At 39.5% G+C, this 18,353-nt stretch overlaps 1 protein-coding gene across 1 annotated transcript in view; it reads right to left on the reverse strand.

Moving 5' to 3' along the window:
• LOC127455954 (breast cancer anti-estrogen resistance protein 1-like) overlaps window positions 1-10,632 on the reverse strand; it is a 160,694-nt gene extending 150,062 nt beyond the window's left edge. Inside the window, exon 1 of the mRNA XM_051724166.1 lies at window positions 10,191-10,632. Coding sequence (XP_051580126.1) covers window positions 10,191-10,202 — 12 coding nt within the window. The 5' untranslated portion in view covers window positions 10,203-10,632. The remainder of the gene's footprint in view (window positions 1-10,190) is intronic.
• Between the last annotated feature and the right edge of the window lie 7,721 nt (window positions 10,633-18,353).

The following is an 18,353-nucleotide window of genomic DNA, read 5'->3' on the forward strand; positions in this document are numbered from 1 at the left end:
ATTTGGGGTCTTTGCCTTAAAGTTTGAAAATGTCCTGGTCTAGCATGTTTACATAGAAAAACCATTGAAAACAGCACAGATGGACACAAAAATGCATTCAGTGTGAATGATCCTAAACACTGCATCGTAAAAAATGATGTTCACCAAGGGGTTTAGTGTAGTAAGAAAAAACATTTCACACTTTGGTTTAGATTTCAGAGAGGAATTCAGAAGGCATGAGTGTTATTGAATGTGTGCACATTTGCATGTTGCAATTCCTCCTTCAAGCCAGTGCTTGTCCGTGCATAGCATGTGCGCAGCATTATACAGCATCTACAGCAAGCTTTGCCTGTTTACTATGAGTTCCGCTGTGAAATGGGTGAAACTCATATGTAGAATACATAGCAAGCTGGTGGCCTCTTGTTGCCAGGGCAACCCCATCTGTATCGGATGATTGAAATGCACAGGCTCACCTCAACCAACATTATTAATATGTATGTGGCGTGTCATCTATGACAAGCACCAAATGTCGAGCGTCTGAGAGTGATCTAGCGAGGACCTGCAAGCTCATTCCCTGCTGCTGTCCCATTTAACCTCTTGCAGTGGAACTCTGCAAGGAGACTGAGGGATGGTGGGGGGGAATGAATGCACGCTTGCTGCCGTAGTGCGCACTCTCTGGAAGCCATCCAGGGGATGCGATAAAGATCTGAAGCCATGGCAAATGACGTTAACAGCTAAACATTAATGCCCATCAATATGTATGAAGCTGAGCATGTGTAGAACTTGAACTCATGAATTTATGTATTAAAGGATGTATGCATGCATCTTTACATGCAAAGAGAATTTACATACATATGTATGGAAATGTGTCCAGAAAAGGATCAGTGGCGGATAGTGCGGCGTCTTGTTAAAAAGCTGGTTAACTCCATTTCAGTGGCCTGGCAGGTGACCAGTACTAGTCAAGGAGTTTGTTAGGAGTCAATGGAGCCAACACATGGCTAAGCATCCAAAGTGGGTATTAGAGCACATGTTGATGTAGGACAGTGATTTCTGCATGGCAATGGCTTGTGCATTGTATAACAAGACGATATCAATGTGTTCTATGTACACTATATGGACAAAAGTATTGGGACACCCCTCTTAATCATTGAATTCAGGTGTTTCATTCAGTCCCATTGCCACAGGTATATAAAATCAAGCACCGAGCCATGCAGTCTGCCTTTACAAACATTTGTGAAAGAATGGGTCATTCTAAAGAGCTCACTGAATTAGAGCGTGGTACTGTAATAGGATGCCACCGTTGCAACAAGTCAGTTTGTGAAATTTCTTCCCTCCTAGATATTCCACAATCAACTGTAAGTAGTATTATTGCAAAGTGGAAGCGTTTAGGAACCACAGCAACTCAGCCACGAAGTGGCAGACCACGTAAAGTTACAGAGTGGGGTCGCCGAGTACTGAGGCGCATAGTGCATTAAAGTCGCCAACGCTCTGCTGACTCAATAACTGCAGAGTTCCAAACCTCCTCTGGTATTAATATCAGCACAAAAACTGTGCACCGGGAGCTTCATGGCATGGGTTTCCATGATCGAGCAGCTGTATGCAAGCCATACATCACCAAGCACAATGCCAAGCGTCGGATGGAGTGGTGTAAAGCATGCCGCCACTGGACTCTGGACCAGTGGAAACGTGTTCTGTGGAGTGACGAATCACGCTTCTCTGTCTGGCAGTCTGATGGACGAGTCTGGGTTTAGCGAATGCCAGGAGAACATTTCCTGCCTGACTGCACTGTGCCAACTGTAAAGTTTGGTGGAGGAGGGATAATGCTATGGGGTTGTTTTTCTGGGGTTGGCCTAGGCCCCTTAGTTCCACTGAAGGGAAATGTTAATGCCTCAGCTTACCAAGACATTTTGGAAAATTCTACGCTTCCAACTTTGTGGAAACAGTTTGGGGAAGGCCCTTTTCTGTTCCAGCATGACTGTCCCCCAGTGCACAAAGCAAGGTCCATAAAGGCATGGTTGGATGAGCTTGGTGTGGAAGAACTTGACTGGCCCGAACAGAGCTCTGACCTCAACCCTATCGAACACCTTTGGGATGAACTAGAACAGAGATTGCGAGCCTGGCCCTCTTGTCCAACATCAGTGTCTGACCACAAATGCTCTTCTGGAAGAATGGGCAAAAATTCCAACAGACACACTCCAAAATCTTGTAGAAAGCCTTCCCAGAAGAGTGGAAGCTGTTATAGCTGCAAAGGGGGGACCAACTCAATATTAATGCCTATGGATTTAGAATGGGATGTCATAAAAGCTCCTGTAGGTGTAATGTGTAGGTGTCCCAATACTTTTGTCCATATAGTGTATATAGATTAAGCCAATTACTAATGAATGAAAGCAGGTGTCGGTAAAAGGGTTAGTTACACAAAATACACAAAAATACATTCTGCCATAATTTGCTCAATCCCTTTATCCCTGATATGGCAGCATAAATAAACCAATGGGGGTTACAGTCTTGTCCCTGCGGATTTCCAGTTGAGCGTGTATGATAAAAATATGCTATGGACTGGATGTAAAACTGTTCTAAGCATTAGACTTGTTTGCATCTTACCCCTTGCTGACATCTGTTGGTTTCAGGTAAATGGAATCATACTGCCTGCATACAAATGAACGCGCCGCGAGACAAGCAAACCACATTCTCGTCTCTGCGGCGGAACAGCTGTTGCGATCAAGCTCAATCACCCTGGGCAAGAACACAGCAATCTGGCTTCTGTTTGTTGAATACGGCATGGGACATTGGTACACATATGATGCCGAATTTGAAAAGATGCTATCTTTTCCCATTTGTTGAGTGCTACCTTAATCAAAGACATCAAGGAGGTCACTGAGATGGCCTTTCAGAGATTTCCAGAGCTATTCAAAGACTAAAAGTGATTTTATTAAAGTATTTATTTTACATCATTGCCAAGATGCCATTGCTCCTAAAAACTGGGGAAAAGCAGGGCCGGCCCGTGGGTTTATGGGGCATTAGACGAAATCATGAAAATGGGCCCCAAAGGTGGGAATAATGTCATAACTTTTAAAACATCCATAGAACCACCGCCAACATGGGTACATTTAAAAAAAAAAAAAAAAAAAAAGAGAAAGCACTAAAAAATAAGCACTCTATAGCTCAGTAAATGACAAATAAGGAGTCCAAGAAAATGTATTCCTCAACATGAAGATGTTAGGTTAAAATGTACACTTATATGGGAAAGTGTGTATCAGCTTTTCAAGTTTTTCACCAATTTAATCACCTATCAACTGTTCTAGTAGTACAAATAAACTAGTGTCTCAATTAATATGACATCAACAGAAAATATACTGTAATAATTACAGGGTAACACTTTAAAAATAAGGTTCTATTTGTTCACATTAGATGTGCATTATGTGTTGTATGTCCATCTATCAGCACGGCCGAGTGCCGCAGGTAATCACAGCCGTGCGAGTGTGATATTGCTTTTATACAACAGTTCAATGAACAAGTAAATAAATATGTAGGGAAAAACTAAGAACTGTCCCAGAAAATGCTCTGGTGTGTGGAACTACTGTACTTTCTTATGCCAAAGATTCAGGATCTGCCATTGCTAGTTCAAAAGATGAATCCAAGCCTATGTTACTAATATGAAAACTACACTTAAGAATAAGCAACGACAGCTTGGGCTGTTTCTAACAAGTAACTGGAGAAACAAGAACGTGTGTGTGTGTGTAGAGAGAGAGAGAGAGAGAGAGAGAGAGAGAGAGAGAGAGAGAGAGAGAGATAGAGGGAATCCACTCCGATCGTGGAGTAATGCTGCCATACGCATATCTGAATGATCTTACAAGTATTTCACTCAAGTTCAAGAGTTTTGTTGTCAGAGAGAAAACATGGAGGATGCCAGATTCATTCTTGTACATTTTTTGGGGAACTCTTATTTGGACACCAACACAGAAAGTGTTTTCTCCTCCGACATGTTGAAACTTGGTTATCAGGTAGGCGTGTTTGATTACTCCATCTGTCACGACTCTCAGTTGTGATCAGCAGAAATGCTGAAGCTGTTAGTTAAACTCTATTTCTCAGCTATAGTGCAGTAGTAATCCAAATGATCATGGAGGGAAGACAATTCTGGATGATTCAAAGAAACTTGTGCACTGACTGACAACACAGTTCGTCAACGTAAGCTCAACTCGCTCACAGCACACACAAGCGCTTTTGTCGCCACCTGCCACCTGCCACCTCAAATCTTTAATGTCAAAGGGATGAATGAAAATGTACACATCTAGCTGATTTTACACGTTAGTGTGGAATGCTACAAACACAAGCGGACTGATACAAACAGTACTATGTCCCAGTGCTGATGATCTGAGCTATCAGCACTCTTGGAATGCCTCTCGTCCAATCAGATTTGAGGACCGGAACTAACTGTTGTATAATTCTTAATATTATTATGAAATGTTCATGAACTGCCTTTCAGGTCAGGGCACTAGGCAGCTGCCCATATCACAAACAGAACAGGCCGGCCCTGCTGCCAAGACATGCAAATTAACCTCATTCCTCCCACAGGGATTTATAATGGTGTTTTGCAGGTCTTCCTCTATCTCCACTGCTCTTTATTAGTAATGCACTGACTTTTTCCACTTAACTTCACCCAGTGAGAGCAAAATGGTAAGTCTTGTTGCAATATGTCTAAATGAGATGCCAAACACAGCAGGAAGGTGGAACACAGGTCTCACAGGTTAAGACTAGATGGAGAGCTATGAGTGGGGCTGCTTTATAGGAAAGAACAGATCTAGCCTCAGGGTAACTGATGTCAACCCTAGACCATTGAACAACAGTGTTTAATTGTGAATATATGCACAACAATACTAATTATTTGCAGGAAAAAACTCCCACACTTTTATAATAGATGAAGATTATCAGAAAGAAACCCATATATTTAAGCTGCTCTATGTAAGATTTTTGTTTTTGGTTAAAAATTAACAAATTGCCATTATTGATTGAGTACATAAACAACCAGCGTTCAAAACAATGTTTTTACCTTACTCTGATTCACTATGGTAAGCCTATAAAAGGGGTTCAATTTGGCGTGAAATTGCTGGCTTATGATGACGTACATCCTTGCGTCATGTCCGTGAACGTAGGAAAGAAGAACCGACTGTCTTGTTCCCATGTAAACCACAGATGGTGGTAATGTTTGTGAATAGCCGTTAAAAAGAAGAAAAAACTACAGTTCAGTCAGTCACACTAACACAGTTCAGTACAGCAGTCTGGATGGATGTTTATCTGTTATCCGTTTAGTGAAGTTGTTTACTTGCTATAATACTTGGATATGTTTTCTGATAGGGTTGTTGAAGCTAATATTGCTCGTCATGCTTGTATGAATCAAACAATACTCATGTGTTTACTGATCGCAATGTATCTACTTTGTCGGGGAAAGTCACTGTGACGTTTACTAATATTTATGACTTCTGAATTTGACTGTTAACTGTTATATTGCATTTTTAAGCATATTATTTTCATGTTTAATAAAGTATATTTTATCCCCATCATTACTGAATCCTCGTTTTATGTTTTTAATTTACTATGTTATTGTGTACATTCATAGACATACTATTTTAGTATTACGGTTCAATTGCATTATCAACTGAGGCTGTACAATATAATATAACAATAGTAAAGTCTTCCATTGAACTCGTATCAGCCATATCACGAGTATCACCTCTTATATTGATAAGTGTAGTACAATACAAACATCAGGGTTGCCAACTCTCACGCATTTGGAGTAAGACACGCTTCCAGGTTCTGTCTCACGCTCGCACTCTACCCAAGTAAATCTCACGCCAAATAACAAGAAAACGTAATTCAATATAAAATAAATCATAGCAAAAAAATCTTCAGTTTGGATTTTTCCATCAGCACAAAACTTGAATTTTGGGACAGTCGAAGCAAATTTACCACCGCAACGCACATCAGTGTGACCCAGAGACAGAATAACCAGAAATCTGGGGTAGGACAGAGTGCACGACTCAACACGCATTCGATATCTTGGCGCGTGGACACCACAAACCTAATGCATGTAATATGAATTCTACAGAGAATCATCTAATTTAAATCTATGGGGAAGAAGCAAAACATCTCAAACTGATAGACAGCCCAACATTATATACATCACTGATAAGGTAAAGAGGAGACAACACTATGCATCAACATAAATAAGGCTTTTTAAAATCATCACCCTTATAAAATGTATCGTGTTTATTCTGTAGAACAGTGACAGAAAAGTTATAGTTTCATATTAAATCTATTAGAAAGAATCAGTTTAACTTATTTTATTTTAAGTACTTTATGTGCATGTGTTTAGGTTATTAATTTTTTTCCATAACAAATACTAGCTTATTTTTTTAGAAAGACTAGCTACATTGACCTAACTAAAGTCATGATGAGGAGCCATCCATTGTGGTTATGGCCTTATTATTAGGCTACCAATGCTAATTAAACAATGGAAGAACTATGACAGGCTAAACATTCATAAGGGCAAGTACAAATTGTAGATTAAAGGGGTTTAAAATCAGGACCTCCATGAATTTTGGGCAAATTATAGAAAACGTTTCCTCCTGTTCTAACAAACTGGCCCTGTTTACATTTAGATATTTCAAGATATGACTTACTATAAATTATTAAGAGCCTGATGAAAGGAAAACAATATTTCGAAAGGACACAACATTTTTTACTGGAAGCACAGTCCCAGCTCAGTAAAGTGACCCACTCATACTGTAGGTATACTAGCCCTATAAAAATATGGTCTTATTTAAATTAAGTTAATTTTAGTTTGATTTCCCAAAGCATTTTGAAGTAAAAAAAGTTCCAGAATTCCAATGTAAACATGAAATGTAGTTTAGTAATTCTGTTAATTAGTTATTAATTGCAATGATGTAACCAATTAACAGAATTACTCAACTACATTTCACCCACAAGCAAAGCTCAAATCATGAAATTCATCCGCCAGAAGGGCAGTGCCGAAACTCGATTTACGTAGTGTTCTTCCGCAAATTGCTTGCAATTTTAAGTTTCAACCACAGATGTCGCTAGAGAGCACAAAGTTACATAGTGCAGCTTTAAACCATATTCTGTTGAAAATCAAAGCTATTTGATAAGTTGCCAAAAAGCTATTGCAGTTTCTCCAAATACACTGCAGACAGCTAAACATAAAAATAGTGGTGCACCGATCGATTGGCCACCGTTCGAAATCGGCCGATATTCGTCTTAAAGGCAATTTTTGGCTGTTGTGCAAGCTCCCAACAGTTTTTTTTTCCAGTTGGGAGAGATCGCGTGAAAATCATTGGCGCTTGTGTAGTCGTGGCTCGCATTGTGTGAGAGGAATTACGAGCGGAGCAGAGCAGCTTACGAGCAGCTCACAACCTCCTGATTATTTTAAAAAAAATTCAAAAAAATTCGCCTTGAATTTGTGAGATGTGTGCGGTTGAAAGAGCTGATTTGGTGATCTACCTGAAGTTGACCAATCAGGAGAAGGTGTTACAACTCACACAATCAATGAAAACCGAGTGTTCATAAAGCTTTTAAACATTTTTAAAAAATGGTTGTGTTAAAACTGTGTTTTTTTCCATAATATTCACGACCACATCACTGGGAAGGATTCTACAGAAAGACTATGCTGTTCTCTGGTCATCAAATAATTTGACCTACGGGTTGCGCTAGAAAATAATCTTTATCACTCTGACGGACAGAGTTGTAAAATTTCCGTCATGGTCTATTTTTATTCATCATACTTGCATTTGTTTCAGTTCTAGGGCTACATTTAGGGGGGTATAGCATCTGTTATAACTGTATATGCACACGATAGTGGATATGTGATAGATTTTTTTTTAACTCTCCAAGTACGTGTCTGGTGAAACCAAGGACTTCTTGGCAATAACCCGCTTTTTGGTGTCCATCTAAAATGTACTGACAGAACGGTTTGCTCATTAAATGTGATCAACTTGTGTCCACACTCAACAGCGCCACCTAGTGCATTCTGTTATAACTGAGTTTTAGTTTGTATGTTCAGGATTTAACATGCATCTCACTGAACATATGGCCAGCAAAGCAAAACTTTGCCAAATTCAAATAGTATTTTTACTTTTCAAATACTTATTGCAAAACGAATACTCGAGTATTTGACTACTCGTGCACATCCCTATTATGAATATTAAGTTGCCCATGTTCTAGAGTCATTACGGTAGTTATTCTGACTTGTTGCACAGTGAGCAGGTAAAGGATAAAGAGGCTGCTAACGGGTATAAAAACGAATAAAACAACAAATAAACATGCAAATACAAATCTAAGTACATGTGATGAAACGAGTCGTGACAATCAGACATTATGTGGAGCGTTAGAAAGTCTTTGAGCGATCATGAGCGCTTTTAGCTTTACTCTCTTTAACATGAGCACTCTCGGTGTCAATCAAACATGTGGCTCTGCCAGTTCTCTCAATATCTCATCATCAGTCACTCATCTCAGCGCTATTCTGTGAGGATCCCAATTTAAATCAGATTAATGTTGGTCACAATACCAGTAATAACGGATATAACTGTTTAACCTTCTATAACAGCACCTCGTCTTCACGCATTTGCTTAATAATTAGTGATTTGTGTTACAACAAGATGCCAAAGACAGTAAAAACAAATCATAGATATAAATGAGCTTGTAATGGATATATTTCTTATTTTTGAAAGTATCTCTGCTGTGTGTGATGCTCTCATGGTTTTTGGTTGCCAGTATGTCACAATGACCTTTTGTTATTGACAATAGAACTATTAATAACTGTTTTCAATACAAATAAATGTTAGAAATTCACAATTAATGTAATTTTAGTAACACTTAATAAAAAGGTTTCATTTCTTTAAGATAAGTTAATGCATTAGGGATCATGAACAAACAATGAACAATATATTTTTACAGCATTTATTAATCATAATGTTAGTTAATAAAAATACAATTGTTCAATATTAGTTCAAATTGCATTAATGTTAACCAATACAACTTTTGATTTTAAAATGTATTAGTATATGTTGTAACTAACATTATTTTCATTAGTTCATGTTAACTACAGTAATGTTGTTAAATAATGTTAACAAATGGTAAAAGTGTTACCGTAATTTTACTGTGTGGGGCATAAACATATAACTGCAGCATGTAAACTGCAAAAGTGTGGCAAAGGGCACTTTAAGAAAAAATCGGTATCAGATGATCTTAGTGTTTAAAAAAAATCGGAGATCGGTATGGGCCTCAAATTTCCTGGTCGGTGCACCACTACCTACAAATAATGTCTTTAAATCTATTCTAATTTTACTTCTTCCTCTTTTAGTGACTACTCCTACATAAGTAAGGATATGTAATAGAGAAACCTGACATAAGGAACGTCTGCATTTACTAAACTGAAGAGTATTTATGTGCTTATTTCTGGAAGTTGACATTGAAAAATTCGCATCTTAGACTTGAGTTCATGGCTGTTTCAAAACCCACTGAGCTGCCTACCTAGACATTATTTTTGGCACTACTGGTGTGTGCAGCATTTTGGGCATCATCGGAACGCGCCAATGATACTCAAAAATGCTGCACGTGCCAGCGATGTGCACAAATGCTGTCTAGTTAGGCATGATCTCACTAGATGACACAGCTCATGTATTGTTCGAGTTGGAATTTTGAAAAATCAGAGCGCTAGCTGTGGGTGCAGTGCCTGGGCGACCCCGGTTCGAGGACATTTCCCGATCCTGATTCCCCCCTTCTCCCCAGTCATTCCTGCTCTCTCTCTCTCTCTCTCTCTCTTTCTCCATTAACCTATCTATAAAAACGAAAAATTGTCTAAAAATAAAAAATATTACCGTACCGTCCTGAACAGCTGCTTATACTAAATAACAACAACACCAATATACCAAAGACCAAACTGGTCAAAATGCAGTAATGAAGGAACCAATGTCACGTCACATTGGTTCAACACAAACATTGAGACTTGAGAAGCATAATTAATTTTCAATTGCATCACATAACACTTAATAAGGCCAACTGCACCTGGTTATCCTTGCTACAGTACGAACATATATCCGTTTAATACAACGCATTTAAGTTTATGTCAAGCAGTTCAGTAACTTTTCCCACCTCAAGATGTAGCGTATCAAATCAGTGGTTATAATGTAATAACTTACCGGTACAGACATCTCGATCGCTTTCTTTCAATCCACTACTGAGCAAGATGCAGTTATGTCACAGATCAGTTTCTTTTTCTCTAACGTAATTCAGCAGAAAACATCAAATTCTGTTATTAAGATTCTCTGGAGTCTTTTTATTCCATGTTGTCTATAGTGCGTCGCGAGATCCGCGTCTCGCTCCGTTGCTCGCGTGAGAAGTTTGATATGAATGTTTCGGATATGTCTGAGCACCTATCAGAAGCCTGTCCACCTCATGCAGGCAGGCAGCGCTGCACAGAGATTTTAAATAGCCTCTCCTACAGATATCCTGTTAGGTTTGATAAAATGGCTGTTTAGGTCACACCGCTTCTCCTCTTCACGCGTTTTCCTTGTAATACAGAATGACCTGTCTTCAGTTCGTCTGTAATGCGGTGGTGTACAATGGCACTTCATAGCACAGCTATACAGCACAGTCAGCACGCTGCTCTCTCTCTCTCTCTAATGGAATCATCAAGTTCTGTTTAAAGGGACAGTCTCGTGTTTGCTCTCACTGGAAGACAGGGCATAGCCTATAGAGTATATTATAATGGAAACATTTTTGTATTTTTTTTTTTTTTTTTTTACATTGTCCTTGTTACATACAGTACATGTTACCATAATACTATATTAATAAGAATATACAAATGCAGTTATGTTACAGATCAGTTTCTTTTTCTCTAACGTAATTCAGCAGAAAACATCAAATTCTGTTATTATGATTCTCTGGAGTCTTTTTATTCCATGTTGTCTATAGTGCGTCGCGAGATTATGAGACTAAGTGCACGTAGCTCATCAGTATTACTCAGTTCTAACTTAAGCAAATACACAGTAACATGAAAACTGTAAATAAAAAGCGTGACGACCATTACACATAACCTGTGCACTGTATAATGTGTATGTTGATGCCTGTTTCGTGCTACTGTCCTATTTTCTATTAATGTTTTGTTGCCTGTGTCACGCTAAGAGTCATATGATAAATTTATTTTCATTCCTTCTCTTTGAGCAATTGAGCAGTTGAGCAATAATAAAACTTCAACCTTACATGATATTCCAAGTGTAAGTACACAAAAAAATTACCACGGTAACTGCAGTTTCTAGCAAAACACCACTGTTTCTACAGTTATTGTTGCTCAAATAAAACTGGTAACTTGGTATGAGCCACACTGTTATCTGAAAGAGAGAGAGTGAGAGAGAGACATAGAAAGAAAGAATGAATTTCCATTGAAAGCAAGGATGTTGGTCAACTTTCTTTTTCTCTTCAGTACTTTGAAACGCTATGCTATAACCTATCCCGTCTGACCGGCAGAAGGTCTACTGTGGTCTACTGTGGCACAAGTCACAGAAAATTTTAATGATGATTACGGGAGGAATGTGTCACAACACAGTGCATCGCACCTTGCTGTGTATGGGGCTGCGTAGCCACAGACAGGTCAGAGTGCCCATGATGACCCCTGTCCACTGCTGAAAGTGCCTACAATGGGCACGCGAATGTCAGAACTGGACCTTGGAGCAGTGGAAGAAGGTCACCTGGTCCAATGAGTCCCATTTTCTTTTACATCACGTGGATGGCTGTGTAAGTGTGCGCTATTTACCTTGGGAAGTGAAGGCAGCAGGATGCACTGGGAAGATGACAAGCCGGTGGAGGGAGTGTGATGTTCTGAGCAATGTTCTGCTGGGAAACCCTGGGTCTGGCCATTCATGTGGACATCAGTTTGACACATGCCACCTACCTAAACATCACTAGAGACCAGGTACACCCCTTCATGGCAATGGTACTCCCCGATGGCAGTGGCCTCTTTCAGCAGGATAATGCGCCCTACCACACTGCACACATTGTTCGAGAATGGTTTGAGGAACATGATGAGAGTTCAAAGTGTTGCCCTGGCCTCCAAATTCCCTAGATCTCAATCTGATTGAGCATCTGTGGGATGTGCTGGACCAACAAGTCCAATCCATGATGGCTCCACCTCACAACTTACAAGACTTGAAGGATCTACTGCTAATGTCTTGGTGCCAGATACTACAGTACACCTTCAGGGATCTTGTAGAGTTCATGCCTCGGTGGGTCGGTGCTGTTTTGGTGGCACGCGAAGGACCAACAGCATATTAGGCAGGTGGTCATAATGTTTTAGCTCATCAGTTTATACAGTATGTAACATATTTGCATCAGGCTTTTAAGGTAAATCCAGCTTATGGTCTTTTTATGTCAACATAACTAGAAAACCATTGTTAGATATACACAAATGTATCAGTTCATTCAGCTTTATTTACTTAAAAAGGTATGTAACATGAATAAGATTGAACAAATAATAGCACATTGTTTCAAATAAACATTTTTGTTTCTATTTAATTTAATTGGCTCAAAAGAAAATAATGAGTGAGATCAGTCATTAAATTCAATTCCCAAAGAAGTGCAGACAAAGCTGCACTTCAACTATGCACATTTACACGCCCAAGGAAAAATAATAGGACCCAACTTGACCAAAGGGAACACTAATCACCCTAATGGTGACTTTACACAAAACAACTAATTACAGTAAAACAACATCGATAATACTAAAAAGAGCTAAACTCTCTATGAATTCTTAATAACAACTAATTAAATACCCCAATAAGTTTATTTTGTACAAACAAACATGCTTAAATTATTCAAGCACAAGGGCTTATGGGTATTCCCCACAACCTTAATTCTGTACTTGATCATTTGAGTTAGTAGTACTTAAAATCTTAATTTTATAGATTTTTAAGACAAAGTTCAAGGAACTCACAAATTTTAATTTATGTATCACTCTAAGTTCACCTTATAATTTATATTTTTTGTGTTGTACACATTAATGCAAATTAAGTAAAGCTAAAAATGTTATAAATATGTAAGTTTCTGAGAAGCTATTTATTTTCATATGTTATGGTTGTTGAGCCAACTAACAGGTTTTGTTTTCTAGTGTTCTTTGATTGGCTGACAAATACCTAATTATCACTAATTCACTTTTAAACCAATGTACTGATATAGTTTTGTGACCTACTAAGGCATTTGCTGATTGAAAAAAAAAAAAAAAACTAAATTTCTGCAGAAACAAAAATTCTCTACAGATATCTCCTCAACAACAAAAAGATATAGCCTATTGAAGAAATATAAAGCAGCAATACACCATTAACGTGATGAAACTGTTTTCGCTGGCTGAAGACGTTCTAGTTTTCAAGTTTGGAAGCCACACTATTAATAATGCATATTGTCCAAAAAATGCTGATACTTACAAAATATTTGGTCTTTCAAATCAGTAAACACAAGATGAAGGTCTAGGGATGGGTTCCTTAAAGATTAAACGCACGCCTTCAACAAAAAACGAGATTCAAAAGGGAACAATCATTGACATTGTAGTTAAACAAACAACAGTAATAAACCACAATTTCAGCATCTTATCTTCAAAGGGGTCCTTTTAAGGAGGAACAGTGCGTTATAAGGCAGACAACAGATAGAAGTATGTGTTGCGAGGCACAATTCCTTTACAAGCAGTACCATCCCAATGCTCTCCCAGACAGCTATGCCTTTACACTTTTTAAAAAAATTATTTTTTTTATTAAAATTTTTTATTGATTCCATTCAGCAAATTAAATAAACACCACAGAAAATGCGGAATCAAATTATGTACAATTAAACCCTTGCCCCCGAACACCCCCACCTGACACAAACACACCCCAGTGGTCATAAATATATATATATATAATAATAAAAATAAAAAAAAACGCACAAAAAATAAATAAAAAGCATATTTTCAAAAAACAAATCAAATTGCACACACGTCTTTAAAACTAGAGATCCCTCTCCAATACCCCTCCCCGAAAGCCTTCCAAAAAGGCCAAATATCTGCCCCATTTCCTATCAAATAACCCAAGATTTCCCAGCCTTCTATACATCCCTTCCTCAAAGGCCGCCACCCTCCCCATCTCCGAGCACCACTCATGACATGAGGGCGCTCCAACCGACCTCAAACCCCTTAAAATAACCTGTCTGGTGATCATGATGCTCGTTAGGACCCAACTCTTTATATGCCGATTCTCAACGTCGATGACCACCCCATCGCCCAAAATACAGAGTCTGGGGCAAAGTGAAAGCTGAGTGCCCAATACATCACATATAAACTCTGAACTTTCAACCAGAACTCCTAGATCTCAACACACCCCCAAAAGACATGAGTTATGTCTCCAACCTCTGACTGACATCACCAGCAGGTAGGTGTGTCTTTAAGACCAAGCCTATACAATCTGGAGGGGGTCCAGTAAAATCGATGTAAAATCTTAAATTGCATAAGGCGAACCCTTGCATCTCTGATGCAGACTTGACATTTTTTAGGATCCTAGACTACACCCCCTCCTTCAATGTCAAGTTTAGATCTTTCTCCCATAATTTTTTGAGAGAATTCAAAGTTCCGTCCCCCAGACTCTGAATTAGCATGGAGTAATACACTGATGCCTCATGACCCTTCCCAAAAGCAGCAATCACCACTCCCAGAGTATCTGCCGCACTGGGTGGGGGGTGCGTGCCACTCCCAAAAACAGTGCAGAGTAGGTGGCGCAGCTGTAAATACTTATAAAACTGAGATCTGGGAATGCCAAAATATTGAACCAAATTTTCAAAAGGTCTCAATACTCCACTCTCATATAGGTCACCGAATGTAATAACCCCCCTTACGATCCACTCTGACCAGCAAAAAGGGGACTTATTAATACATAATTTGGGGTTCAGCCATATGCTCAAGGCAACATATAAATAAATGTCTGAATTAAACACTCTGGACACTTTTGTCCATACCGAGTGCAAATGCGAGATAACGGGGTGCGACTTAACCTCTCCGGCTAGTTTAATCGAAAGGCTTTGCAGTGGCGAGATAGGGGCAAGAACTTCCTTTTCAATACAAAACCAGGGAGGGGCTCTCTCAGGTGGAAGTGACCAATGAGGCAAATGTCTAAGACCGAATGCATAATAATAAAACAAAATCTTGGGTAGGCCTAACCCACCTTTGTCAATCGGCATATGTAACTTATTGAAATTTAACCTGGGACGCTTCCCATTCCAAATGAAGGACTTCGCTATGCTATCAAATTGCTTGAAATAAGAGAGGGGGACATCTACAGGGAGAGACTGTAGCAGGTAGTTGAATTTTGGAATACAATTCATTTTAATAACATTAACCTTCCCAATCATCGATAAGTGTAATGAAGCCCACTTGTCAAAATTAACTGACTAAATCAGACAAATTTGCTGGGAATAAAATTCTCAAATACTTAATTCCCTGTTTGGGCCACTGGAAGGCACCCGGCTGGAAGGCCGTTACTGGACAGTATGCTGTCAAATCCAAAGCTTCGGATTTAGACCAATTGACTTTGTATCCTGAGAACTTGGAAAAGGAGTTAAATCTGGAGGCAAGGCATAGATCTAGTAGGGTCAGAGACAAATAATAAAATGTCATCTGCGTAAAGCAGAAGCTTATGCGCCACACCTCCCGCAATCACCCCTGGAAAATTATCCTCCTTTCTTATCGCGGCTGCTAATGGTTCCAGGGCAAGAGAGAACAATAATGGGGAAAGAGGGCAACCCTGCCGGGTGCCCCATCCAGAGTAAAATAATCTGAAATTAACCCGTTTGTTTGTACCGCTGCTACAGGGTGTCTATAAAGTAACTTAATCCAACCAATAAATGTACTCCCGAACCCATACATTTCCAAAATCTTAAAAAGATAATCCCATTCTACCATATCAAACGCCTTTTTGGCATCAAGTGAGATGGCAGTGACCGGAGATTGATCATTCGCTACTGACCACATGATATTGATGAGACACTTAATATTATCAGAAGAGCTATGGCCTCGAATAAACCCCACCTGATCTATAAGTGATGTCATAACTTTTATTTAATCGATTAGCCAGAATTTTTGACAACATTTTTACATCTAACTGGATCAGGGAAATTGGGCGGTAACTTTTACACTCGCTTGGATCTTTGTCCTTTTTAAGAATCAGACTGATCTGGGCTTGCATCATGGTTGGAGGAAGCTTTCCATTCTTTAATGATTCAGTATAAACTTCTAACAAAAGTGGAGCCATTTCTGTAGCATAAGATTTGAAAACTTCAGGGCCGTTAGGCCCTGGAACCTTGCCTGTAGGCAAGGCCTTAATTACCTCATCAAGCTCCTCCAAGGTTATCCCAGAATCAAGAGTATTTTTTTGCTCAGTAGTCAGTTTAGGAAGATCTAATGGTTCCACAAAGTTCCTAATATCTTCATCAGTAGACGAAGATGTGGAACTATAGAGATCAAAGTAGAATTCTTTAAAAGCATTATTAATATCAATGACCGAGTTAAATATTTCACCACCTGCAGATTTCACTAACAAAATTATACAGACCACATTCCCCATTAGTGAAACAATCAAACCCCGAACTTCCCCCTGGACCAAACAAACAGAAAAAAGAAAAACGTGTGCATTAACCCCATGCACGAAACCGCCAACCAGCGACAATCCCTCTAAACTCAAAAGGTCCATGAACGCCCACGAGCCCCCACGACAACTTTGCCATCGGATTGCTCAATTTTGCCTCACAAATTTGTGAGGCAAAATTACATAACAGAAAATGCTTTGTAAAATAAACCCCAGCCAATAGGAAGAATGAACACAAAGAACATGTAGATTCATTCACAGAACCGTCTCAAAGGTGTGATCTTCCACAAAACAAATTCCAGCTGATATAAAACTGTTCCGATTCCTCGGACAGACAAACGAATGTTCAGTGAGCCAGCTGTTATGAGTTCAGCGGATGACGTGATCATTCCAATGTCCCGTAAAAATACTCAATAAAACAAACTCCAGCCAGCAGGAGGAATAAGCATGAAGAACGAACAGATTAATCCACAGCTGTTCCAAAGGAGTGTTATTCAATAGAACAAGCTCCAGCCGCTAGGCGGAACAAATACAAAAAGAAACAAAACCGGCATCCCGTTCCCCGGATGGTCGAGTCAATTCACTCGGAGGCCGCATAAAAGTATATACCATGACTTACACAATCCGTCAACTTTATAAAAAGACATCCTTTGTGTGAGCATGTAGATATTTTGAGGTCATCTGTAATGTCCACTCTCAAACTGGCCGGGAACCTCAATGCAAATGTAATCTTTCGTCAATGCAAAAGTTTCTTTAAGGAAAAGTGTTATTCACAAAACAAACTCCAGCCACTCGGCGGATCGAACGCAAAAAGAAACCAAAATGATGCCCAGCTTCCTCAAAAGCCAGAGTAAATACAGCGAGTCGACCCACTCACATGAGAAACACCCAATGGTTTACTCACCCATTGATTCAATAAAAGACATTGCCTGATTGGGACATGTAAATACTTTGCGACCGTCCTTCGTTTCTATTCTCAGTTTGGCCGGAAACATTAGAGCAAAAGTGATCTTTCGCTGATGTAAGAGTTTCTTACATTCCTTGAACTGATCACGTTTCTCTCGTCGAACTTGCAAAGTCCGGGAACAAGAAAATATTATGGTTCTTCCAAGAAAGCTTCCCTTTGCTCCTCGCCTGGAGCAACACAAGATCTTTATCGGATGATCTCAGAAATCTGGCCAGAATTGATCGGGGCCTATCTCCCTCAGCAAATCTGTGAGCTGGGATTCTGCGAGCTCACTCGATTTCCAGTTTATGGCCTGTTATGTCGAGCAGACTCGGGGAAAAGCTCGTCTAGGAATTTCACCATATCTCTGCCCTCCTCATGCTCAGGAATTCCAACAATTTGAATGTTATTCCTGCAGCTTCTATTCTCAAGATCTTCAAGCTTTTCAAGATGTTCCAAATCAACTTTGGTGGCGGGTGGATTAGCGGTTAATTCCCTTTCCGAAGACTCCAGACAATTGATTCGTCTCTCAACATCAGTCACTCTTGTAACTAACTCAGAGAATTTTACTTCCATCACCGTAATCGATCGACGTATTACAGCGAGATCCTCCAAGCCAGCAAGAACCTTCGTCAACATCACCGACATGTTGGACAACTGACGCTGGATCACCTCTCCCGCTGCGCCATCCAAATTGAGTCCCCGGTCTGTAGGCCTGTCGGGGCTTTCATCCTGAACACGTACGTGTCTTTTAATGTCTC

Source organism: Myxocyprinus asiaticus, chromosome 18 (assembly GCF_019703515.2).
Source record: "Myxocyprinus asiaticus isolate MX2 ecotype Aquarium Trade chromosome 18, UBuf_Myxa_2, whole genome shotgun sequence".
NCBI lineage: Eukaryota > Metazoa > Chordata > Actinopteri > Cypriniformes > Catostomidae > Myxocyprinus > Myxocyprinus asiaticus.